Source organism: Agelaius phoeniceus, chromosome 8, assembly GCF_051311805.1.
Source record: "Agelaius phoeniceus isolate bAgePho1 chromosome 8, bAgePho1.hap1, whole genome shotgun sequence".
Classification (NCBI taxonomy): Eukaryota; Metazoa; Chordata; class Aves; order Passeriformes; family Icteridae; genus Agelaius; species Agelaius phoeniceus.
Window position 1 is genome coordinate 28,361,547 of NC_135272.1, and position 26,258 is coordinate 28,387,804.

The following is a 26,258-nucleotide window of genomic DNA, read 5'->3' on the forward strand; positions in this document are numbered from 1 at the left end:
CGGTGAGTGCCGGACGGAGCCGCCTTGGCAGCACGGCTGTGCTTCACGCCTCATTGTCCCATGGCTCCCTCCCACCGCTCCCCGGCAGCCCGGCCTCCAGCCCCGGCGCTGCCTGCCAGGTTTCCCTAGCAATGGGCCGTGCCGTACGACGCAGCCTTCTGGCTTCCTCCCCGCGGCCTCCCCGGGCTGGCCGGCCTCCCGACAGCCTCCGCATTGCCTGCCGCCATCCTCGGGCCTCCTCCCGCCGCCGCGCTCCCTGAGGCAGCCAGCCCATGGCCGGACCCTGCTCGGCGCGGCTGCAGGGCGACGTGGCCGCCTTCAGCGCTGCCCTGCGCACCCTGGTCAACAACCCCCAGTTCAGGTGAGGGCCCGGGGCGTGCCGCCTCCCCCCGACGCTCCTGCTGTTTTCCCGCAGCCCCGAGCCCTCCGGCTGGGGCCATTGGGGCCCGCAGGGAATCCGGGGAGCCCCGGGCTGCTGGTGGGGCCGACGTGGCTTGTGCAGCGCTCCCCACACATCCGCATGCCAACAGGCCACCAGCGCTGGCCCGGTGTAGCCCACCCTGCACAGCCATCCTCTCTCAGGGGGAGGGAAAGTTCCTCATGCCTCTCTGTCCCCAGGCATGGTGCCAACAGGGCAAGGCAGTTTCCCAGGATAAATCCTGTGCTGGGCTCTTGCCCTTGTCAGGAATGAGGGTACATTGAGCTCCCCAGGAGCAGTGCTCAGTTCCTCTCCCACCTGGCTTTATTGATGTTTTATCACCAGAGGGCATGGCATCCCCTCCTCACAGGGTTTGGCATTCCTGCCACCACTTGCCACAGCAGATAGCAGAGATGGAGATGCTGCTTTGGCTTCCCTCACCCACATGGTATGTCCTGCCTGGCTGTGGTCCTCTTCACCCACTTCCTGCTGAGGCCTAGCCAGCCTATCTAACACCAGAGCTATCTAAGGAAATCCCCATTCCTGCTGAAATTTTTGGCCACCCAGAAGAGAAATCCCAGTAAAAACTCCCCAGCCACAGCACCAGGCAGTAGAGGAGTGGCTGACAGTGCCTGGTCATTCTCAGCCTACATCCTGCTGCTCACTTTTAACCCATACCCCTTATCGAGCATCCTGCAACCTGAAATCTGTGCTCTGCATCCATCTACTTCATCCCACATTCTGCATCCTTTCTTCTGTAGCCTGTATCTTACAGCCTGCACTCTGTAGCTTTTGCTCTGCATCCCATATCCTGCAACCTTCATTATGCATCCATCCTGCAGCCTGTGTCCTGCATCCCAGACCTTGCATGCCATCATCACAGCTGGCATTCCACATCTCACAGTCTGCATCCTGTATTCTGCTTGCCCCTCTTGGCCTGTGGACCTCAATCACAGAGCAGTTTATCATGATCCCCCTTGCAGGAGCTGTTGGGCTCTGCTCACAGCACCCATCATGCCCCAGCTGTGTGTCTCCTGATAGACACTTGGGATGACACAGTTGTCCTTCCTTCTGGTGGGCACATACACTGGAAGTGTCCTGTGGGACACTCTGAGGGTTTGTGCATGTCCTCATGGCAGTTAGAGTTTGGGTGGCATGTCTTCTGCTCATTGACCTGTTGGGATGGAGGAAGGAACAGGGGGATAGATGGGCCATAGCCACAGGTGTGCTCAAGCTGGAGACTCCATGTCCTTTGCCTGCTTCCTTCCCCCTGATCTTGCCCCCCTTTTCTGGGGCCATGGAGCTGGGGAAACATTTTGGGGAGGGGAGGGTTATAGGGGATCAGGACAACAGGATAGTCCCTGTGCTCTACTGTATGCCACAAGCTGCCCTGTTGGGCCAGTGCCAGCCCTTCTGGCAGCTGTGCCAGGGATTTCACATCCCTGAGACGATGAGTCAGCTCCCATGAGTCAAGGAGGCTGATCCTGGTGACAGCAACGCTTTCCTTGGCTCTGCTATGCCAAAAGAGAAAGTCACTTTCTCCAGCTGTCCTTGGCCTTTCTCTGCCCTGCTTGGTGCCAGCACCCTGGGCTCTTTGTGCCAGAACCCTGGGCTGTCTGTGCTTTTCAGAGGACCTGTCATGCTCACCTCACCTTCAGCATTCAAATGGCTGGAAAGAGCCACCAACAAGGTCCCCTCTGTTCCCCTGTTGGGACAAACCCCTGGGTTAAAAGTAAAGGGTACTGCCCCCTGTGCCAGGCATCAGCAGGGCCCTTCCTGTGTGCCCTGTCCCAGCCCAGGGAAGGCTGTGTCCTTGCTTTCCAGCACTGTGTCCCTCACGGTCCCCTCTCCCCCGCAGCGATGTGATGTTCGTGGTGGGCCAGGAGCAGCAGAAGGTGTTTGCACACCGCTGTGTGCTGGCGTGCCGCTGCCAGGTGTTCCGTGGCATGCTCAGCCAGGACTCCTCCAGCAGCATCCCACCCCAGGGCCCCTTCATCCTGGGCAACGTGCAGCCTGAGGTCTTCCTGGCCGTCATTGAGTTCCTCTACACCAACAGTGTCACCCTCAACAGCCACATAGTGAGTAGGGATGGGGCTGGTGGGGACCATGGATGTGGGAGGGACAAGAAGGGGATGCAGGGGAAGGGGGTGCTTTGCAACTCTTGGTGTGCCAAAATTGGAGGAGATGGTCTGTGTGATGCTCTCTGGCTGGCTAACAGGGTAATGAATGTGTGGGCTCTCAACCCAGCACCGTGGGGTGTCCACAGCACCTTGTCCCAGTCTTGGGACCTCTGGCTGTGCATACCCTGGATGGTGAGAATGGGGACACCACAGCAGGAGACCTAAATTTTTCTCCATGCAACAGCCTTATCTCCCATGCCCCACTCAGGAGCTCCCACAGAAGCTGGAGCACACCTGCCCTTTACCCTGGGCTGCTGTGCCCATCCATGCCCCCACAGGCTGATGATGACAAGGTCCCTCTTGCCTGCAGGCACTGGAGGTGCTGACCTCGTCAGTGGAGTACGGCTTGCAGGACCTGTGCAAGGTATGGTGCTATCTGGGCTATGGGCAGTGGTGCCTGAGCAGCACCCCAAGATGGTCCCTGCATGGCTGCTAGCTGGGGGTGCCTCTGAGGAAAGCACTGTGGTGAATTACACAGGCTTGTCCCTGCTTCTCCATCCTGGAAAGTCTCTCTAGTGGGATCCCCCTTGAGGGGGTGCAGTAGCGGCCGGGAATCCCACAGGGGAATCCCGAGAAATCACGGGGAAGGACATGGAGTTTCACATCTCCTGCACAGCTAAGGTCAGGAGGAAAGCCCCTGTGCCTTCGCCTACACGTGCTGTCTGGTCATCTGACAGCATGATGCAGTTAGAGAGAGCCCCAGTCCTTGAGAGCAGTCAGCACCTCGGCTGTGGTGCTGCCAAAGCTGTGCTGCTCCAAGTGGGAAGGTTTTGGGAAGGCAGCAGGGACACAGAGGAAGGGTGGGAGCTGAACGAGGAGGGGCTGGGAAGCTGAAGCAGCTCGGATTTGGGGAGGGCAGCCAGGCCACGTCATCAGCCTGATTCCTGAATTACAGCCTGGCTGAACATGTGACCTGACATCTCACACCCAGACTTCCCTCCCCATCACACTGGGAAAGTACCTCAGGAGCTGAGGAATAGTGGGCTCCTGTCTGCCAGTGATGGGATGGGACCTGTGGGAACAAGATCAGCCAAAGCCCAGATGTGGCACAGAGCTGTCAAACAGCTCTCTGGGCAGGGAAGGGATACAAGGGGTGTTGCAGAAAAGGGGGACCTGGTGCTCCTATCATGACTCACACCCCACCACCCAGCAAATGCATCCTGAGGGGGTTGACCTGCACAGAGGAGGGGTGGGAGGGAAAGGGGCTGACCAAGGACAGCTGGTGAAATCATGTCAGTGTGCCCAGCTGCAGGGTGACGTCATATCCCTCCTGCCAATGACTCAAGGCCCTTCTGCCCCAGCTGACAGCTCCTCCCTGCATGTCACATCCCCTTGAGTTTCCCAGGGACTCTGGTAGGCAGGCGAGATAGGCAGGAGAGAGGTCCCACTCAGGATAAACATGCTGATCTGGCTGCATCCCACCTGCATCATCCATGTAGGGGATGCATCTGGAGATGCTGTTCCCCCAGCAGTCACAGCCAGAGCACAGCTGGCAGGCAGGGCTGGGGCAAAGCTGAGGTCACCCAGTGCGCTGCAGCTGGCACCAGGATTGTGCCCTATGGCAGAACATGGATAGCATCTGTAGACAGGATTAAGGGACCCACATGGGGCTATCAGATTGGCTGGATTTGGTCACATCAGTCTTGGTCCCTGTCTCCATCAGTGGCCAAGCTGGCTGCCCACATCCACACTGCAAGGCCTCATCCCACAGGCCAATGCTTATGAAATCCTGGGGGGCTGAAGGTGCCTCTGCCCCACATTCCATGTGCTGGGGGCTCAGGGGATGCTGAGAGATGTGTGGGGGGATGGCAGGGTTGTGTCCCCCACTCTGCCCACCCTCTCCCTGTCTGTGTTACAGCTCTGTGTCAAGTTCATCAAGGACACACTCAGTGTGGAGCAGGTCTGTGAGGCTCTGCAGGTAAGAGTCAGACCAGTGGGGTCACAAAGGCTTAAAAATAGCCTGTACAATCTTGGGGGCAGGAACAGACTTGACCCTTCTATTCTCTGCTGGACAGTGGGGCAGGATTTCCCACTCATCCCTGGCCCAGCAGCTGCCAGGCCAACTCCCAGACCACTAGGATTGTACCAGGGCTGCGAGGGACAGTGGGGCCACCAGATCCTGGCAGAGTAGTGTCTTCTCTGTCAGCCTGAGCAGGACTGGCCAGAGCTCCACAGTGCCAGGGCTTTGTCATCATCTCCATGAAACTGGGAGGCACTGGGTTTTGGGGAGCCAGTCCCAAAACCCTTGCTGAGAGTTGAAGCACCTAAAAATAGCCTTGCAAAGGTCCTAATGGCCCTTGCCGTGCTATTTGGTGGGATCAAGGCTGCTCTCCAGAGAAGGGGTATTTGTTTAATCTCCCACAAGCTGAAACAATCTTGGGGTGAGGTGCCTGCCCTAGAACACAGAGCCCCAGCCAGATGTAGTGCCAGACCACTGCAGCATAAATGGAGCAAAAATTGGCCCAGAGGAAACAAAACAAGAAACCCCAAAACCCCAGAACAAATTAAACCTGAAGAAAACAGCTTGTCTGCCCTCCCCAGTTACGTCAGCACTGGTCCCCTGCTGTGGTGGAGGGGGACATGTTGTTCACCCTGCCTGTGCTGGGGCCGAGTACCCACACACAGGGGCTGCTGGGGGGATGGGGTTGTGCCCTCCTGGTAACCTGATGGGCAGTGCCAGCCCTGGCACAAGCATTGCTCAGTAGGGCTGGGAGAACATGAGAGCAACCCCAAATTCCTGCTGCAGTGCAGGATGGCAGCTATGGGTCAGGCTGAGGCTGGAACCAGGGGTATGGGGTGCTTGTGGGGGGCTCTAAGCTGATCCTGTGCCCACACAAGGAGCACTGGGGACTGGTGGTTTCACGTGTCTGTGGTGTTACCTTGTGAGAACAGCACCAGGGCTTTTCACCCACTGGTGGGCTCGGTGAGGTGCCTGAGCAGAGGTGGAAAATCACACGTCCTGCTTAGGGTGGGGCTGGGTTACTGCTATGGGCATTAGAGCCACCAAAACATTTGATCTTGGGCAGGCCAGAAAAGGAGGGGGCCTTGGTGCCCCTTCCTCCCCACACTCTCGCTGTGGTACCCAACCCAGAGGGATGTGTGGCTCACCTGTGTCCCTGACAGTGCCCATGTTTCTGTAGGGCATTGGCAGGGAGTCCCTCCTGCCCTGGACCCCCTTGCAGGTGTCTGTGTTGTCTCACAGGCTGCGGTGACCTATGGGCAGGTGGACCTCCAGCAGCACTGCCTGGCCTTCATCGAGGGCTGCACCGCGGTATGGTGGCAGGTGATGGGGGAGCATGGGGTGGGGTACCCCAGGGCATGGGGGGCACATGGCATGGAGAACACTGCATGAGGCAAGGGAGCAGGGCTCCTAAGGACTGGATGCCTGGAGGCTGGGAGAGGAGCAAATGGTACTTGGAGAGAAGATGCTGGGTGACTGGCAGAGGCAGGCTGGGGGGTTCTGGAGTGCCAGAGGATTGGAGTTTGTGTTGGGGGATGCTGGAGTGCCAGGTAGGGATGGCACCAGGATGTGTCTGATGGATGGACGGGGTGGTTGTGTGGGATCCTGGTTCCAGCACCCTGGTGTTGTGGTGTGCTGGCAGGCAGTGGTGCGGACCCAGGGCTTCCGTGAGCTCTCTGACGTGGTGCTGGCACGGGTGCTGCGCAGTGACCGCCTGGCCGTGGATGAGCTGGAGCTGGTGCAGGCTGTGCGGCAGTGGGCACACGTCAGCTCCGTGAGTGTCATGCAGCAAGGACCACCCAGGGGTGCCTGGGCCCCCACCAGCCCAGGCTGGGAGTGTAGGCACCCTGTCGCTGAGCCCAGGGCTCTGTGATGCACACAGAATCTGTGTCACTCCCCCCAGGCCCCTGCCTCCCCTGGCGCCCAGGACATCACCAGCCTCATCCCTCACATCCTGATCTCTGACAGGCTGTCCTGGAGCGTCCAGTGCCAGAGGTGGCTGCCCTGCCAGTGAGGGAGCTGCGTCTGCCCTTGCTGGCACCCAGCGAACTGGTGACACTGGAGAGCTACAATCAGCAGGACCTCCTCATCCCGGTGAGCCGCTGCCTGTTCTTAGTGTCCCCTGACTGACCTCCAGGGCTGAGGTGCTGTGGGATGGGCTGAGGAGGACCACACTGTGGCAATGCTGATGCCCCCATCTCCACAGGTGGAGAACATCGCGGCAGCCTGGCGAGCCCACGCACTGAGGAGGGGCAGTGGGGTGCCCTCCCGCCTCTGCCGTCCCCGCCGGGGCACACGGCCCCGCGACCATCACCGTCACCTTGAGCCACACGCCAAGTAGGGGATGGGCAACGAGTTTTGTCCAGCCCAGCCAGGGACTCTGCAGTGGGGCAGGGAGTGGGGCTGGGCACTGATGCTGCCGTGGCCAAGAGCATTGATAAGGTGCTTTGTCACATGTCACAGTGTCAGGGCCAGGGCAGGATGCCTGGGTCACCCTAAAAGTGATGCAGGGGCTGGGGGTAGGGTAGAGCTGGGCTATGGGATGGGTGCAAGGGCACTGCAGGCTGCCCAGATAGTGACCCAGGGGTGGTGGGGCTGCAGAGATCCCTGCGGCATGGGGATCCCAGATGAGCTCTGCCTTCCCCGGGGCCGTGCTGCCCTCCCCCGGCAGCGGGGCCGTGCTGCAGTGGGAAAAAGCACCAGCACCTGCCCGGGCAGGGGCACAGGGACCCTGGGGTTTGGAGGGGGTGCAGGTACGAGGGGACACATGGGCATCTTGCACGCACTGCTGCACCGACAGGCTCCCAATCCCTGCCAAGCCCTACCAGCAGGCCACACACACACAGGACAGGCTGCCAGCCCCACCATGTGCCACACACACAGTGTGCAGCCCTCCTTGCACCCCCCATTGAGTGTGTGCACACAGCTGGGTCTGTCTCAAGCACACGTACCCCCCCCCCCTTCCAGCTGTGTTCCCCAGGAGAAAGGGCCGGACACAGCAGGTAATTTATATATAATATATATATTTACTCTTTAAAAATAAACCTTCAGTCCCCACTACCGCCTGTACAAACTACAAAAATAAACCTTTGCTCTCTTTGATATAAATAACTTAGATGGCGTGTTTGGGGGGGGGGACTGCCCGCCGTGCCCACGCCTGGCACGGGGACAGGGTCCCCAAGGCCACCCCTGCTCAGTGGCAGTGTCGGGGGGCCTGGGGCCGCAGGCACAGCAAACACCGCTGGAGTTAAAGTGCTGGGTAACGGCGCGGACGGTGCCCGGGATGGGGACGGGGACAGGGGCTGGCTGCAGGGACAGCCCCGTTGCACGGGGACATGGTAAGAAATACCGTTTCCCAGCAAGATGTGCCTGGTGGCACCATGGGAGCCCACGTCAGCGTGCAGCACCCTGTGCGTGCTCAAGCCTGTGCCATCCCCTAGACAGAGCACAAGTGTGACACAGGGGCCTGTGATCGTGGGACAGCTCAGGGGCTTGGCACAGCAAGGACCACTCCAAGGATCTCTCCCTTCCAAAACCCTGCCTGTGTGCTGGGGAGCAACAGGCTCCCTTTCTCCACTGTGGCACATCCATGATCTCCAGCCTTTCCATCCTTGCCACTGAGGAAACTGAGGCACGGACTAGCATGTCGGAAGGGGTGAGCTGCCCATGGAGTGGAGGCATGAACCAGGTCTGCCCCCAGGCTCCTGCTGCCAGTGGGCAGCCCTGCACTGGGCAAAGGGTCTGCCCGCTCCCTGCCTGCACCCTGGGTAGCCGGGTGAGGCTGTAGGCTGAGAAATAAATCTTTTAAAATAAGCTTAAAAATATATATCTCTCTATAGATAGTTTCCCTTTGCAATAAATAAAGGTGGGGGTGCCCACCCTAGGCCTTGCCCATGGCATGCCAGGGCATAGCTGGCTCTGGGGCTGCCCCCTTATCAGAACAGGGGGCATCAGGCATCAGCTCATGGCCTGGGATGGGTGGTCCCAGGAGGAGGTGATGGGGAGCAGGCAGTGACCCCACAGAGGGGGAGCTGGCATGGCACCGAGTCCACCTTGCCAGCAGCTCCAGAAACAGAGGGGGGAGTTAGTGCTTCCATTTCTGGGGGGCAATACGTCCAGGGCAGGATAACCCCAAGCCCTGGGTGATGGGACACGGCACCAACGGTACAGCCTCGGGTGAGGGACACACGGGCACGGCGTGGCCTGCACACAGCTTGCATAGAAGTGCCAGCCTGCCCTACCAAGCCCCGGTGCAGGGTGCAGGGGGCCGGTCCTCCTCAGCCAAGACCGCTCCGCGATTAGCAGCACGACACGGGTGACCCCGCTCTGCACCCTCCTGTGCCCACTGGGTGCTGGGGAGATGCTCTGCCCAGGATCCAGCAATCTGCAGGGAAAGAGATTTGGGGGTCAGCTGGGTCCCTCCACACCCACCTCGCACCCCCACATTGCCATGCACCAGCCCTGGGTAGGGCGTCCCCAAGCTCACCTAGCGCCAGGCACCTGCCCCGTGGTGTCCCATGTTCTGCATCTCAAAAGTGTCGGGCACAGCAGCTCCGCTGGTGCTGGGCTCGTCCAGGCAGTCCCGCTCACCGCTGGTGAAGCCCTCAGGGCTGAAGGTGGGGTAGGAGCCGGGCAGTGTGGGGTGCAGGGCCACTGTCACTGACGCAGTGGCCGTGACGGTGGTGTAGCTGCCGGCAGGACCCTGCAGGTGGGTGCTGTAGGTGGGCAGGGCTGCGGGGGGGGCTGGCCGGGTGCCCGCTGGGCAGGGCTGCGGGGGATCTCGGGGCAGCGTGGTGCACGGCTCCCCGAAAGGCAGGGGGGCTGCAGGCTGAGGGCCAGAAGCCTCTTTCTTCCCCTGAGCCTCCAGGCTGTCCTTGTAGGGCTTCAGCACCTGGAGGGAGAGCATGAAGCATGAGGGTCCCCAGTCATATTGAGCATCCCTCTGGCAACACCACCAGCCCCCATCCCCCAGCTCTATCCACGACCCCCTCCCTGGGGATGCAAGGGAGTTGGCAATGCCACAATGGGTAGAGACACTCACAGTGATGCGGGGGAAGCTGGGGTCCTTGCCAGCCTCCAGTAGGATGTGTGCTGGGGCAGGAGGCACAACGAAGGGTCCCCGTGGGTTGCCTGGCCCCACGCTCTCCGTGTAGTGCTCCGTGTCAGAGGGCTCAGGGAAGGTGGCGGGCCAGGCTGGAGCACGCCGGACGTACAGTCCCCCAGGGCCCAGACATGGGGGTATCGACTCTGGTGGGGGTAGGCAGGGGCCATTATCCACCAGGGATGCCTGGGGAGAGAAGATAGGTCAGAGGAGCCAGGGACAGAGAAGTATGGAGAAGTAGGGAGTAAGGGTTGATGCGAGGATTGGGATTTGGGTGATGCCAGGTGAAGCAGGGATGGGATCAAATCGGTCAGGGAGGGATGGGGGAAGTCGTGTGTGGAATGAAGCAGGAACAAGGTCAGGTAGGTATGGGGCAAGTAGAATATGGGTCAGAGAAAGAATGAGGTAAAAGAGGGATGATACAGGGCAAAGGATGGACTGAGGTGGTTTCAAGATGAGGTTGGGACTGGACAAAGCAAAGATGGATAAAGGGTGAAAGGTGGACAGGGAGAGGGGCAATGGGGGATGGAGAGACATGGGTACAGGGCTGGGGAGGACGAGGTAGAGGTGGGATGGGATGGAGGGGGTCTCTTACCTCAGGGGGTGGCCCAATGACAGAGAGCAGCACGGGCAGCAGCACCAGCCCGTTGAGCAGCCCCAGCAGCGTCAGGATGGTTAGCACCGCAAAGAAATACCTGAGGGGGCCATAGGCACATGGGGTAAGCAGGCACAGCCATCATGAGCCTTTCCCATCACAAACACAGCTGGCCCTGCCATGTCTCCCCAGCCTCCAGGCAAGATGGAATGGCAGTCCCCAGCAAGATGTCCTCACCAGCTACCCCACATCCCCACTACCAGACAGGGAGGACTGCCCCACCCACTAGCCCCCACTGCCAAAGCTTTTGTAGGGCAGCACGTGGCTGATTTACCCTTCTTCAGTGCTCACCTCATGATGAAATCAAACTCAGAGCCAGCCAGCATGAGGACACCCAGGAGGGTGGACACAGCACCATCCATCACAGGTGCGAAAGTGTGCTCCAATGCTGCGGCTGAGCGCACGTTCCTGCTCCCTGCAGCTGTCAGGAAGCCCTGAGTGGGATGGAAATGTCATGCAGGGCTGTCCCCCATGTTCCACCCATGATGGGCCACCAATTAGCACATGGCCAAGCGGGTGAGGGTGCCAGGGGGTGGGAACTGGGATCAGCCTGTACTCACCAGGGCCACGTGGACAGTAAACTCCACACCGATGCCCACCGAGGCAATGAGGATGACCACAGGGATGGCGCTCAGCTTGATGCCCATCAGCCCCATGATGCCAAACAATTCCACAGCAATCATGGCCAGGATGGAGACCTGGAGAGTGGTGAGGTCAATGACAGATGGCTTTGATTGGCTTTCCTCTCTCCCTGGCAAGCCTGACCCTAGTCCATATAGGGCAGCCTCACCTCACCAACCCTTCTCCCTCTATTTGGCGTTCCCTCTGTCCCATCTTCTGGGGGTAGCCCTCACCCTGCTCTGCATGGATGTCATCAAACCCCTGCCCACTACACATATTCCCATCATAACGGGTTCCCTGATCCCTCCATGTGGCTCCCCCAACAACTGCCACTTCCATATGGGTGTTCCTGTCACTCTTCTGCATGGATATATCCAGGGCCCCCTGTTCTCTTCATCAATGATATAACTGATCCCTCCATACAGGAGTCCCCCACCCACTGCCACCCTTATATGGGCATCCCTTCCATCCCATCCTGGCCACTCCATCACCCAATTCCCATGAAGCAGGAACCCAGGGCCACTCAGCAGGACAGGAGAAAGGCTGGATGTCCCTGTCCCCACCCATCAGGACCATCCCCGTGCATCAGGGTGCGTACTCACGATGATGCCGGCGGTCCAGGGGTTGAGCAGCAGCAAGGCGCAGACCAGGAAGGTGCAGGCCAGCAGGATGCTGATGGCCAGCAGGAACCAGTGCCGCAGGCCGATGTACTGCTCCCAGAAGAGGAAGGGGTAGCCGCTGGGGTAGCTCAGCACGCCGTGGCGCTGGGCAGCCTCCTGGCAGATGGCCCGTACGCTCTCAATCGCCTCCACGAAGTCAGATGTGCGACGCAGCCCGCTCAGGTAGAAGGGGAACTGGGCGAACTCCAGTGGCTGGGCTGCTGGGACTGGTGAGGAGATCACAGGCAGTATGAGGGTATGAGCAGTATGGGAGGACAGGCAGCACAAGAGCACCACAGTCACACCAGCCTGATGCCTGGCTGGCTACCGCAGGTCTGGGGAGTGTGTAGGGAACAGACTGGGGTCAAGGAGGAGGGCAGGGCATTTCTCTGCCTGTAGGATTTTTGTGCATTGGTGGGTTACTCTTTGCAGTGACATGCTCGTGGGCTGGAGCAGGTGTGTGTTGCTAAGGGCATGGAGAATGCACAGTGGGATGCTCAGGATGTGGGGTGCAAGAGGATGAGGGTTAAGCATGGGGAAGCAAGGCAGTTTACCAGATGGGGTGAGGGATGTGAGGGGTTTCACTTCAGGGCAAAAATGTGTAGGGAGTGGGGTACTCTGCAGGAGGATGCCGGGGGCAGAGGGGACCTTGAGGAGCCCACCATGCTCACTCACTTCGCAGGTTCTCGCCCGTGGTGTCGTACTTGTCGTGAATCCACTCGGGGGGTGGGGGGTAGAAGTTGGCCTGGGAGGCGGCAAAGCCCAGGGGGTCGTTGCTGGCCCACACCGTCAGGCAGATGTAGAAGGTGTCAGGGGGGATGATGCCATTCTCATCCACCAGTCGTCGCGTGGTCAGCTACAGGAGAGACCAGGAGTGGGCATGAGCTGGGCAGCTGGGGCAGAGACATCCCCAGCCCGGTCAGCCCAGCCCTGTCACCACTCACCTGGTTGAAGTTGAAGGGGTCCTTCTTGTTCCCAGTCTGGATGAGGAGCTTGTATGCCAGTGCCCCATCCTCGGAGCCATTGCGGTAGCTGTCATGGGTGATGCGCCCGGCCTGCCAGTCCCTATCGAAGGTGGCCTGGAGCCCTGGGAATGCAGAATAGGGGTAAGCATCCCTGGGGACACACCACCCTGCACACCACCCCGTGTGACCCAGGGAGTGTGGTGCCGGAGGGATGGGCACACAGAAGCCCCAAGGCGCAGCATCCTGTGCTGGGCACCTTGGGACCATCCTCCCCAGGGTGCTGCACACAAGGGAAGGCATTCCCAGGCCACTGGGGAGCATGCAGGCTGAGGAGAGGACTGTCAGGCAGGGGAGGTCATGGAGAAGAGGCATGTCCCTCACCTCTCAGCCAGTCCTGGAAGTAATGGAGCCACATTTTAGGCAGGTCGTGGTTGCCCTCCCGCACCACGTACTTGACAGTGCTGAAGGCCTGGTGCAGGCTCAGCAGGGCAGCCTGGGCACCCGGGTAGTGGAAGCCACCCTTAGTGACAATGAACATGTTGTAGAAGGAGAAGTACTTGAACTGGGCCGAGATGAAGGCGTGTGCCTTGGTGTCCCGTGGCACGATGTCCGTCAGGTAGAGGCCATCATGTACCATGGTGGTGCCATAGAGGCTCAGCCCTAGCAGTGCCAGGAACAGCACCACCACCACCACCTGTGGGGACAATGCGGGGGTCAGGAAGAGTCCTGTGCCACCCATCCACCCTGAGTGGCACCACCAGGGCTGTCCCCCCCTCACCTTGGTCCGGGTGCGCAGAAGGAGTGGGGCATACTTCTCCCGGGCGAAATCAGCGAGGCTCCAGCGGCAGAAGGGCAGGGGGACACACTCCCGGCCACCCTTGGCCTCATCCAGCTGGGACAGCAGATCCCGGGTGGAGCTGGATGGGGCGAAGACCTGCGAGCCCAAGGGGTCACTGTGGGGCAGGAGGATGGCAGGTGAGGTGCGCACCTGGGAGGTGGGTGGCAGGACGGTGACAATGTGGTGGCCCGAGGGGTCACACCGGGTGAAGGCTTGCACAGTGGTGGTGATCTGGGTGCTGGTGGCCATGCCAGGGTGCCCATAAGGAGACGGGTGGCAGGCATGGTTGTCGTTGGCGTCAGCAAGCTCTTGGGGCTGGATCTGGATGACCCTTGAGGAGCAAGGGCTGCATGGAGAGAGTGGAGGAGAGAGAGAAGGATGAGATATTTAGTCACCTCGTCTTCTTTAGGGAGCTGTGGGGTCAGACCCAGCCCAGCCAGCCCAATGCTGGTACCTGTAGAAGCAGCAGAGGATGTCGAGCCGGCGTTTCTCCCGGCGGTGCAGGTCCAGGCTCAGGATGGCAGGGAAAACAAAGAGCACCATGGCGAAGTTGAACACAACAACCACTGCAGCCTGCACGTATTGGGGGACACACGTCAGAGCGGGGTCTGGCCATCCCTTCCCATCCCCTGGAAAGGGACCATGGCCCTACCTGGAGGGAGAAGGCGCGCAGGGCAGGGATGGGCACCAGGGCTGCCATGAAGAAGGCGATCATGTTGCTGACAGAGGTGAGAGCCACACTGGTCCCCGTGCGCTTCAGACACTCACCCGTCCGCTCCTGCAGGGACAGAGAGGGGTGATGAGAGGGACCACAGGGAGGCAGGAGGAGGCTGAGAAGCCCCTGGGCAGTGCTCAGTGCTCACCTTGAAGGGGATGTGCTGGCTTGTCTCGGTGAAGGCGTGAGCCAAGAGGAACATGTCATCCACCCCAATGCCGAGGGCCAGGAAGGGCAGGACCTGCCACAGAGAATTGGCATGAGCAGAGGGACATGGCCACCACCTGAGAGGGCACTCAGGGTCCCACCCACCTCACAGTACCCAGCTCTTCCCCCAGCACATACCTGGGTGGTGGCTGCATTGAAGGAGATGCCCAGCAGTGAGCAAAGCCCCAGGCCAGAGGCGACGGAGAGAGCCACAAGCAGGACCCCAGCCAGGCCCACAGCCCCTTGGGACTTGGAGCAGTCCCACCGCAGCATGGTGACACAGGCGTAGGCCAGCTGCAAGAGCACAGTGGGTTAGCAGGGGCCTGGGGGGAGATGGAGAGATGGCAGAGGACAGAGAGAGGGGGCACACGTACCATGAGGAGGTAGCCCCCAGCCACCCGGATGACGCTGACGTCAGAGAAGGACTTCATGATGTCGTTGAGCGTGGTGGTGGAGAAAGCATGGACACTCTGCGTGGCGTTGGGAGGGATGGAGTCCTGTGCCAGCTGCCAGAGGTGCATCCCATTAGAGAAGTCAGGAGCCCCCTGCTCTACAGTACACCCACCCCAGAGCCATTCAGGGTGCCAGCAGCACCACTGACAGACCCTAGGGACGCGCTGGACTAAAAGAGAGTAGTGCCAGAACCCGTGGCCACATGAAAACCTGAGCACAGAGGGATGCTATGCACAGGCTCAGGCCATGTGGGGGCTGTTCCCAGTGCTCACCTCCACGAATTTCCTCTGCCAGGCCTCCAGGATGGCTCCTGCCTTCTCCTCGCTCCAGCTGATATCATGGATCTCATAGTCATCTTTGAAGTGCTCATAGAGCTGCCGGGGGCTCATGAGGAGGAACATGGTCTGCAGGGCCTCGGCGCTGGGGGACAGGCACGCACCTCGCTGGGACCGGCTGCAGCGCCCCAGGATGCAGGAATGGGTCCATCCCCCTCCCCACGGCACCCATCCCCACCACAGACAGCCAGGAGAGGACCCAGGCATCCTGCCTCCTTGCTCTGCCTTGCTCACTGGCCCCACACACTCAGCAGCCTCTGAGACAGGCCCACACCCCCTCCTGCAGCCAGGGCAGGTGTCCTGCCCTGTGCCTGGGGATGCTCACACCACAGCAGCTCTTACCGTAGCAGCTTGCCCTGGGAGTCTTTGGTCGTGCCACCTAAAATCAGCTCCTGCTGCCAGCGCATGAACTTCCTGGAGAAGCCGTGGCAGCCCCCTGAGAGCTCGGCTGGGATGTCGGGGCTCTGTGGGTGGAGGGGAGGTGTCAGGATTGTGGGGCAGGCAGGAGAGCACACTCCCACACCCAATCCTGGTCCTCATGGACTGTGACCCACCTGCTGGCTCTGCTTGTTGGGGGCACTGGAGGGACATTGGGGGTCCCGGGGGTCCAGGCAGGGCCGCTCCATGTAAGCCTGTCCCACCTCTGCCTTGTCTAGCAGCTCTTTGAAGCCTTCCAGGGATGTGAACTGCCCCAGCTCCTCCATCAGCTGCAGAGGATCCAGGTTGCTCCACTGGATGTCCGGGCGGCCCCTGGGCAGAGAGCAGCACTGGGGTCATGGGGGATGCCAAAAGCCACAGGCAGTACCACCACCACCCCTGCCAGCCCGTGCCAGGGGTGCTGTGGATGCCCTCCCAGGCAGGATGCGGGGATGCAGCCGAGCTCAGCCCCCAGCACATCCCTTACCCCCTCCCGGGGAATCCCCCGTGCCCTGTGCGCCACAGTGGGCCGTGCCCCGAGTCAAGTAGCGTGCCTGATCCTGTTAGTCCGGGACAAAGCGGGGGGAGCCGGCCCTGCTGCCTGGCCCCGCTTTGTGTGAGCAGTCAGGTTGATTACTGCCCGTGGGCTAACATCTTGATAGAGGGGAGCAGGCAGGCAATAGCTCCCGGCATCCCTTACAGCCCTTCCTGCCATTTTCCCCCAAGCTGGAGAGTTTGGGGCTCAGCAGAGGTCCTGGGGGCTCAGCACAGTACTGGGAGCTGGGCGTGGAGTAGGTTCTTGGAGGTCCAGCAGGACTGCAGGGGACTTGGGTACCCAGGAAAAGGGTTTTTCCCATTGCCTGCAGATGCTCTGCTCCCTCCACCTCAGCCTGGGGAGCTGGGGGCCAGCTTCCAGCCTCACTCAGCTTCTTTTTTAAGACAGAAAGGACACACAAAAAAGCCAATAACCCAGCCCAGCGCTCCAAAGAGGGGAAGAAAAAGCCCCGAGCAAGTGTGGGCTCTGGGGAGAAACACAGCCTAATAATTCATGAAGGCTGGCTGGGCCAGAGCCGGCCGCTCGAGATTCCCACATACCAACCGGAGCTGCTGCTGCTTCCAAAGAGAGCCCCTTTTATCTGCTTTCGCTTGCTTCACTGAGCCAGGGCAAATCCTTTTGTCTTTCCATAGATTGCTGCTCTTTGTTCTCCCAGCTCCCACCCCGCTCACCCCTTGGCGTTAAAAAGGGGGACGAGTCCCCATGGGCCGGCCGGCACTCAGCCGGGGTGCCCGCCCGGCACCCGCTCCCTCGGCTGCTGGGAGAGATGAGTCCCGTGGCTGCTCCAGTGCCACCCTGCCTGTCATGGAGCTCAGCCCCAGAACGCTGCCCAAGCTGGCAGGCAGTGCCACCAGCATCCCCTCTGGCACAGCCACCCCAGCCCCACTTGCTCCTGCTCTCGGCAGTTCCCCAGCCTGGGATGGGGAGAACCTGAGGTCTTGGGGGGGCAAAACCAGCCCCCCAGTCCTGGCTGGGGAGGCTGCGGCCCCTTCCCCCTCCTCCCGTCCGCAGCAGCCTGAATAAGGCCACTATTTCATCTATTTGGCAAGGGGCAGCTTTCAGAGCAGCATTAGCATGAGAAAGCACGGGGCTGCGTTTGCTGACAATGCACAAGCCGCCCCAGCTCTCCCGGACAAACACACGCGTAAACAGAAGGAATGTGGGGGAGGCTCCCCGGCCCAAGCCGGGGTCCCCAGCCCCACCACCACGGTGCAAGGAGCTGGCTGGGAGTCACTCGCCACCCAGCCCAGGGACTCTGTGCCCTCCGTGCCCCTGGGCACAGCTCAGGAGTGTGGGCGCCCCCTCACAATCGTGGCACCCACAAAGCGCTGCCAGGGGACCTGCAGCCTCATGGACCTGCCTGTGGTACAGCCACTGTCCCTGTCCCCATCCCTGGCCAGTGGGAGAGATGGATGGGATGGGATGGGATGGGATGGGATGGGATGGGATGGGATGGGATGGGATGGGATGGGATGGGCAGTTCCTGCCTGCGGGCTGCAACCCCCCTGCAGCGATGCAGCTCTACCTGTGCCACCGAGGCCAGGCAGGGGAGGACAGGGACCTGTCCCCAGGGTGCTGACCCACCGGGACAGCAATGGGACCAAGCCAGGGCTGAGCAGGACAAGCCGCAGCACTGAAGCACCTTGGAGCAGGCAGAGCCAAGCTGCAAAGGGAGGTCAAGCACAGCCCCTCGGCAGCATCCCCAGCTCCTGCTCCCACCCAAGGCCCCCCACAGCCCAGGACAGTTCCCCACACACACTCACGGGAGATAGGCTGAGCCTCCCTGCAGCTTGGAGCCTTCCCAGAAGCAGTCCAGCGGTGTCAGGATCACACAGGGGAACAGCTTCTCTATCATCTGTAGGAGGAGATGCGAGGGGTCAGCAGGGATGGATCAGACCCCCCCAGTCTCCCCCCACCTTGCTGGGCTTTCCAAACCTGTGCCTTCCCACATCCAGCCAGCAGTGTCTTCCCAGCACCTGGGGCTGGCAAGCGCTGTCCCCAGCACAGCCCATCCACTGCCATTCTTTGATGGACTGACCCCGCGGGTCAGCAGCCACCCCCGGGGGCTCCCTCCGGCCATCCATGAGCAGCACTTACCCTCTCGATCATGCCATTCTCAATGATGGGAACACCTGACTTGTAGCAGATCTTGTTCAAATCCCACGATCTGGAAAGGCAGAAGGAGGAGCTGAGAATGGGCGTATCCCACAGGGGACATGGCAAGGGGTAGAGGGATGTGCAGAGCGTGGCGGGGGTCCCCGTCCCCCATCTGGAGCCGGACTCACTTTCCGTACAGGGAGACTTGAACCTTGCTGGCGGCCAAGGCCGCCTCGAGGTGGAGCTGCAGGGCCTCCTGTGTCAGGATGTTATCACCCTCCTTCTTCGGGGTCTGGATCAACATCTGGGACGTGTAGACGGACTCCTCACCCAACTTCTCCTTGGTGTAGCGCAGCTCCTGGCTCACCCGGCTGCCCGCTGTGGAGAGGACCAGGATGTGCCCTGTCAGTGCCAGGGCAGGCAGAGCCCCCATCCCACCAATTTGCCCTGCCCATCAGGATGCCCAGGGAATGGAAAGGGAATGGGAATCAAGGCCGTGCAGCATCAGGTGGTGCCATGATCACTCACAGGGACTTTTGATGTGGGGTTCCCCAATTGCTGCATCCTCTGGGTGCTCACACCCAAGGGATCCAAACAGGACACACTGGACCAGGCATCCCCCTTCCCACCAACACGGTACCCAGCCCCAAAGCAGCTTGTTGGCTTTGCTCTCACCAGAAAAAACCCATAGACAGATGGTTGGTGGAGTGGACCCAACCTGTCCACTTCCACCCGTGCACTGTGGTGGGTGCTGCAAATGCCTAAAACCAGCCCACAAAACAGAAAGTGAAACTGGGGACACCCAGCCCAGCCAAGCTACCCCATGGCACCCCAAGGCAGCAGGGAAGGAGCACAGGGAGAGGCAGGCACCCCAAAGTCCCTGCAGCTGGAGGCTGCCCCACCAGCAGTTTGGGGACAGGGGAGGGAGGTGGTGCTGGGGACATCACCCTTCCCTGCCAAGGCTCTGGGATCTGTCCCCCTTTGGCAGCAGGAGAGCTCCGAGCACAGCAGGGCCAAGGTTTCCAGCTGAAGCCACCAACTCCATTTGCGGCTGCCTCGGAGTGGAAGAGGAATCCCCTCCCAGCCAGCGTGGCTGGGGCTGGGACCAAACCCTGCAGGGTCTCTCGCATGGCTGAGCACCAGCCCAGGGACAGCTGTCCCCATCCCCTTCGAATGGGGGGCTCCCATCCCTCCTGGCATAGCAAAGGGGAGGCAACACAGCCCAGAGGAGGGTGGGAAGTGGATCCTGAGACCCCTCCCAAGTGCACTTGGCTGCCCTGCTCCCAGCCCCCTGTCCAGGCTGGGAGGGATGCTGCCCTGGCACATCTGGGGTGCAGCCCCCGTCCCAGTGCCACCCACTGGGGTAGCCCAGGATGCCCAGCGTGGGATGCTTCCCAAGGCAGTGCCGCTGGCAGGGGTGAGGCTCCTGCCCAGCCCCAGGAAAGCGAGGGGAGGTCACGATTCATCTGCACCAGGATGCTCCCTCAGCAAGAGGCGGGGGCCCCGGCGGGCCTGGCCCTCCGCCAGCACCGAGGAGGCCAGAGCGAGACCGCAAATAAGGAGCAGAATCTTCCCTTTTAATGACTTATTATATGGGTTGGTGTTTTGGTTTTTTGTTTTTTTTCCCCCTGCTTTTTGGGAACGGGGAGGGCAAAGCATCTTTATTGTTCCTGGCTGGGCCAGGGAGCAGCTGGTGTCCATCAGATGCCAGTTGGGATAGAGGTTGTGCCAGGGACAGGGAGGGGGGGACACGGCCGCGGCTTTTGTGTGTGTGTCAGAGGGGACAGCAGCACCCAGGGCGAGGGGACGAGGACACAGGGAGGGTGGGTGTCGGGGGTGGGGGGGAAGTGGGACGCCCATGTCGTTCCCAGCAGGCTGGGAGGTCGGGCAGGAGGTGCGCCAAGCTGCTCTGATCTCAGCCATGCCACCCACGCCGAGCCCGGGCGGGAGGTGGGACACACCGCTGAGGGGGTGCCCGACAGCGCTGCTGCTCCCGGGGGATGCATCCTGCTCCGCCCTGCCCTGCCGGCATCTCCGCCCAGCACGGCCGCGGGAGGAGCCACACATCTGCAAGCATGGGGTGGAGGCGAGCCCCCCGAAAAATTAAAGAGGAGGGGAAATAAAAAAAATAAAAAAAAAGAAGAGAGAAAATAAAAAGCCGTCCCTTGTAATTAGTGTTAATTTGGAACAGGGCACTGCGAGCCGTCAGCAAGCTTCAAAGGCCGTGAGGAAGCCTCAAATTCCAACACCCTAATTAACCAAAGAGCAACATGAAAAGACAAGGCAGCGCACACAGGGCTGCCAAGGACACTTCAAACGGGCGCACGCCCGCCGGCCGGGCAGCCCGGGAGCGCCGAGACGCCCCACGCCGCACGCAGCCCCCCGGCCGGGGAGGGGGCTGGGGGCACCCCCATACCAACAATGAGCGCGTTAATGAGGAACTGTATGCAAATTCCTCCTTTTTGCTGTTGTTGTTGTTGTTGTTGTGTTGGGTTTTTGTTGGTTTTTTTTTTTAATTCCAATTAACAAAGGGAGCCCTTGGCTTTTTCATGCAAAGGGCTCTCTGGTTCCAATCAGGCGTCCGGTCCTGCTTACTAACAGCCTGCTCTGCTCCTCGGCAGGGTTTGGCTTCACTGCCCGGGACCCCCAGCTCCCTCCAAAATCCAACAGCAGGGCTTGGGGGCAGGGCAGTCCGCCGAGGCTGGAGCATCCTCGCTGGGACTGGGCATTGCTCCTTGGTACCACTGCTGGGGGCGTTCTGGGTGCAGGCTCAGAGCAGTTCTGGCTGGACGGTGGATTGGGACCCTACACCCACTTGCACCCCAAACACCTGGGGTGCAGAGCAGGCTCCTGCCGTGCCCAAGCAGGGACAGTGGATGCTAGGGAAGGGACAGGGTCCCTGGCAGTGAGGGTGGCTGCGTGTGCGGCTGCCTCCCATCCACGGGCCATGCCGGGGGAGCCCTCTCCGTAATTACAGCATCCGCCACAAAATTACAGAGCAGGGCTGGAGCCTCCCTGCCCCCTTCCCGGCCACCCTGCCTGAGCCATTCCCCTGCCATTGCACCCCAAACCCTCCTGGCACAGGAGCCACAGCCACGGCACTGCAGCCAGCTCACCCTCACATAGTGGGACCAACTTGTGCCCTCAGCTGCTCCAGCCAAGACAGAGCCTCAGCCCCTGTGTTGTCCTGGGAGGGGTCTGATCCCAGCTCATTCCACATCTCCCCAGGGGTAGCCAGAACCTCCCAGACTCCTCTCAGAGGGTCTGGGGTCAGATGAGCCCATGCCAGGTCCTCTGCCCACAGCGCAGTTGCAAAGCCCCCCCCAGCCTGGGGCTGGCCCCCTTGCAGCCACCCCGCTGGTTGTGACAGCAAGGGGACCTCCCACCATGCTTTCCCAGGGCAGGGCAGGAGGTGAACAAACCCCGTGGTGCCCTGTCCCTGTCTCCAAGCACCCAAGGGTGGGGGGCAGCAGGCTGAGTGTGCCAGGGCAGTGTGTCTGGGTGGCACGGGGAGGGCAGTGGGTCCGGGCAGGCTGCCAGCCCCACACTGAGCCCCCCCCGCCTGGCAAGGCTGAAGGTGAGGGAGGGATGTGGGAGGTGCTGGGGACCACAGAGAGGTACCAGAGTCTCCCCAGGAAACACATGCGGCAAAGTCTACTCTGTCCCATCAGGCTGGGTAGAGGTCACGGTCAACAGCAGTGCCACCACAGCACGGATGGCACCCAGGCACTGCCAGTGTTGTCACTGCTTGAGTGACTTGGGTGGCACAGGATGACAGGGAGGGAACACTCCTGGGTACACATTCTCCCCTGGCCCCCAAAATCAGGCCCTGTCCCACTTGGTGTAATGGGGCTACGGGATGTGACAACAAATGTTGAGCTGCAGATTGGGCTGGTGCACAGGGGATGCTGCAGCCCTGACCCCAGCTGGGCCCACTAGCAAGGGACTGGATGAGCAGCTCCCTGTCTACAGCACAACATCCCAATGCTAGGGTTGGGAACCACCAGAAAGGCACAGCTGGGAGTGGGGCAAGGTCAGGCTGAGATCCCCTGGGAAAAGCCATCCCCAAGGGGAACCCCCTTTGCAGCACGCCCCTGCTACAAGAGGCACCCACGGGGGCAAACCCAGACCGAGCACATCCCGCGGGCAGAGATGCCTGCCCTGGGCCATCGGAGGGATGCCAGAACCATCCTGCAACTCAAGCACTGCCCCGCATCCCGGTGGGAGGGGGTCCCGAGGCACCGCCCCGAGCATCCCTCGGCTGCAGCTTCCCCGTGCTGAGCGGCGTGCAAGCCGGAGGCCACCTTCAAAGTGTTGTGGGGCGGATTAGCTGGATTAGGGAGGCAGTGAAAGGACCCATGCTGCTCCGGAGGAAGTCTCGCCCAGGGCACACTGAAAGAGCCATTTTTACCTGTCCCGGCCGCTACCGCCAGCCTCGCCAAAAGCCCGGCGGCCCCATCCTGTCAAAACACGTCCTGCCGGCCCCATTCACCCCGCGGCTGCTCCCGGGAAGGGGGGCAGCTGCCTGGCAGATGGGTGCCCCAGCAGCACCGAGGGACGGACGAGGGCTCGGCGCTGCCCCAGCTCCTCCGGCTGAACGCAGCCCCACGGAAGGGGCTCCCGGCTCAGCCAAGAGGGGCGGCAGAAGCCGGGGATGCCTTCAAAAAGCCAGCGGCGGAGGGGCTGAAAGGGCCCGTTTGGGGCCAGCTCCCCAGCCGCCGGCCCCGGCCGAACTCTTTTGTTTAACGGCGAAGCTAAATTAATGTCTTTATTACCCCAAATCGGGGGGCGGCGGTTCCCAGCACAGCGAGGGGGGCAGCCGGGAGCTCGCACCGCCCCGGCCAGCGCCGAGGGGACAGCGCGACCCCCGAAAAAGAGAGAGGGGGAAAAAAAAAGGGGGGGGGGGGGGAGAGGGGATTCAGTTGGGAACTATTCACCGCTAAGACTCCTGTCAGCATTGACATAAATTTCCACTGGTGTTGGCATTTAGGCATTTGCCATTTCCATATGTATAGGGCTGCCTGTACTAATTATGCTAATCACCCCCTCTGTTGGCTGCTGTGAAAAATGGCCACATTAGGCACTCCACTGCTTGCTAATGTCACTTAATGTGTGGTTGAAACATACATTCATCCCCCTCTGAATGGTGAAATTTTTCCACATTGCTGGCTTCATTCAGGCAAGAAATGAATTTTTTGAACTCAGACCACTTTTCCAGGCCCGAGGGAGAGGCAGATAATAAAACCCTCTTCTTGGGCCCTGGCGCTGCCCCCTCCCAGCCGCCAAATAACATTTAAAACACACAAAAAAAGAGCCCGTTCCCTAAGTCCGTGGATATGTCCAAGTTAAAAAAACATATATATAAAAAAGGAAAAAAAAAACTTTCTAGAAAATAAGAAAATATATAAGTTAAAAAAGAAAGCAAAATGGACAGCAGCAGATAAGCCGCAGCCATCTGTAAAGTCTTCCAGTCTCTTTGGGTTAATTAGCAAAATTTTCCAGCCCAAAAAAGCTGACCAAGCTGTCAAGGAAGGGAAAAGGAAGAGCAAGAGGTTTTGCGCTCACCTCCCAAAGATAAATAAATAAAGGTGAACTGCCTGGACCCCATCTTCTGGTGGGTGGGGGGCTACAGGGTGAGCCTCCTTCCCTCCCCCCTTCTCGAGAAGAAAGGTTCTTTCAGAGCCAGAGGGGATTTGGAGCAGAGGGGAGAGCCAGGCAGGCAGGTTTTTGGGATAACAGGCACCTCAGCACTTCAGGGCAGCAACACCCCAGCTGCTCCTCACTTCTCCAAGCCCCCAAGGATGGGGGCACAGTGTCCCCACAGATACCCAGACCCTGCAAACAGAGAGGACAGCAGGGTGCTGAAGGAAAACTCCCACCAGGCCAGGCAAGACAGTCCCCAGGCACCCTGGGCTGGCCCTCTCCTTCCTGCAGAGCAATACCTGTGTCACCACACCCCAAGAGCAATGGGGACCCTCTTCCCCAGGACACCCATCTGGGGACAGAGCAGGGACACGGCAGTCCAGGAGCCACCCCACAGGAGTGAAGTGAAGTCAGCTCTGGGCAGATCCCAGCAGGCATCTTGCTGTCCCAGACACAGGGACAAACTGCCATCAGAGCCCCCCAACAAGTCAGCACCAGCCACACAGAGCCCCCCAGCTTCACCCACTCCTTTCTCAGCCCCTGCACAAACATCCCACCTCACAAACCCACCCACCCAGCAAGGAGACCACCCACCTCTCCGTGTGCCCACCCAGGAACGGCTGTGGCATCCCTGCAGCCCCCACTGCTGCTGCCCCACACCCCTCCACAGGACCCACCCAGCACAGTGGGGACAGGGGCTGGGAAGAGAGGCCACACAGACAGTGCTGAGGGCGTTCAATCCCGTCCTTGGCTTCCTCTTGGGGCTTTCCCATTCCCTGTGCCCCTCTCTGCAAACAGAGTCAGCCAGCACCTCCTCTCCGTGCTGGCCTGCCGCGGGGGGAGCTCCAGGCCGCATCCCAGCCCAGTCCTGGGTGCCGAGGAACTGATGCCCTGTGCCAGGAACTGCTGCAGAGGTCAAGGAAGGACAGAAACCACTGCCAAGAGAGCTGGGGGTGTCTCAGCTTTGTGCCCCAAGATGAGAACAAGAGAGCAAATCCCCCTCACCCCCATAAGATGCGTCCTATTTCATCCCAGCAGCACATTCGGGGTGTCCATGACCCCTCCAGGAAAGGGACAGGGTCTTCTCCAGGGAGACTCAGCAGCTCTTTGAGAGCGCGACGGCTGTGCGGGGCGCTTGGCTGTTCCGGTTAGGAATTAACCTGGCCTTCCTTTGAACCAGCCCTCAGCGCTATAAATCAGGCAGACCCATTCACCACCCAGGGCTCTGCCTGCCCAGAGCTTGCCTCCCCGGCCCCTTGGCCCTAAAGACGCCCTGGGAGAGCCAGGAACAGCTGCCAGGTGTCCAGAGGTAACTCAACACTCGCCGCTAGCCAGGATTGCAAAGCCTCCGAGTGGCTAATTGCTTTGGAGGAGCCTAATTGAACATTTCCACAGTCGAGTCCAATTTATGGGGTGACACAGCCTCCTTCCATCTCCCAGACAGGGATACAGGTCAGGCATTACCCCAGAACACTGCAAGAACCCCTCAGCCAGCCCCCTGGCCTAAGGACATTCCCAGAATTGGGACAGGGGACCCTCTGCTTTCCCACAGGTGGCCGGGGTCACAGCCGAGGCTCAGGAGGACATACCATCAGCATGGCCCCAGTGCTGACCCCAGTCACAGGGCCAAAGCAGGGCTGCCCACCTTATTCCCCTGTTTGGGGAGGAGGGGGATGGCACATCAGCATCATGCTCCCATGGGAAACCACTCCCTTCTCTCCCCTGCTCAGCAGGATCCCAGCTCCCAGAGAGCTGAGCTCAGCCTGCAGTGGAGACTGCCTGGCACAGGGTCACACTCTGCTCCTGCAGCATTGGGACCCCACCTGGGCGGGGTGCTTTGTGGGTTGGAGCATCACCACCCACATCCCTCAGCCTGGCTAGGCAGAGGCAGGTGGTCAGGTGCAGTCACCAGAGGCTTCCTGGAACCTTAAACCACCCTGCCCCTGAGCTGGGACCCACTGGGCTAGGATGATGGGCCTGGGATTCCCTGCACACATACCCTGCCCCTTAGACACCCTACAGCCCTGCCTCAGGGCTGGGATGAACCACAGTTCCACAAACATCTCCTCACAGACACAGAGGAGGCAGGAGCTCAGGTGCCCAGCACCCTGGGGATCCCTAACACTTGGAACCAAGCTGATGGGATACCAACTTTGCCAGCCAAGGAGCAAGAACTGCATTGCTTCAGCCTGCCACAGTGGTACCAGGCTCTGCAGAGGACACACACTCCAACCCTGCCACACATATGGGAACGTGAGAAAGTAACGGCTGAGAAAAATCCCAAAGCAGCTTCAAGCGCTCTGGATGCAACCACAGAGTTTGGGCAATTGTGTTCCACTCTCCAGGGGCATCCCAGGCCCTCCTGTCCCCTGATAATGCCCATCCCCACACCAGCAGGATGGGGTGCAGGGATCAGGGCTGGCCATATGCAGGGGATG

General features: G+C 60.5%; 2 protein-coding genes across 2 annotated transcripts in view; one reads left to right on the plus strand and one right to left on the minus strand.

Annotated features, from left to right (window-relative positions):
* Positions 1–7,615, plus strand: BTBD19 (BTB domain containing 19). The gene is given in 10 exon segments (XM_054638643.2): positions 1–167; positions 170–262; positions 264–361; positions 2,277–2,496; positions 2,909–2,962; positions 4,457–4,516; positions 5,801–5,869; positions 6,201–6,332; positions 6,527–6,652; positions 6,765–7,615. Coding segments are annotated over 10 exon segments (1,023 nt in total). The 5' UTR covers positions 1–131; the 3' UTR covers positions 6,900–7,615.
* PTCH2 (patched 2) overlaps positions 7,562–26,258 on the minus strand; it is a 21,473-nt gene continuing 2,776 nt past the window's right edge. The window contains 22 exon segments of the mRNA XM_054638288.2: positions 7,562–8,942; positions 9,045–9,449; positions 9,600–9,845; positions 10,255–10,354; positions 10,606–10,748; positions 10,875–11,012; positions 11,538–11,821; positions 12,270–12,450; positions 12,539–12,681; positions 12,941–13,253; positions 13,338–13,743; positions 13,852–13,970; positions 14,050–14,175; positions 14,261–14,353; positions 14,458–14,613; positions 14,694–14,825; positions 15,045–15,192; positions 15,450–15,571; positions 15,662–15,857; positions 17,844–17,935; positions 18,178–18,247; positions 18,366–18,555. Of these exon segments, the coding sequence (XP_054494263.2) occupies positions 9,045–9,449; positions 9,600–9,845; positions 10,255–10,354; positions 10,606–10,748; positions 10,875–11,012; positions 11,538–11,821; positions 12,270–12,450; positions 12,539–12,681; positions 12,941–13,253; positions 13,338–13,743; positions 13,852–13,970; positions 14,050–14,175; positions 14,261–14,353; positions 14,458–14,613; positions 14,694–14,825; positions 15,045–15,192; positions 15,450–15,571; positions 15,662–15,857; positions 17,844–17,935; positions 18,178–18,247; positions 18,366–18,555 (3,803 nt within the window). The 3' untranslated portion in view covers positions 7,562–8,942.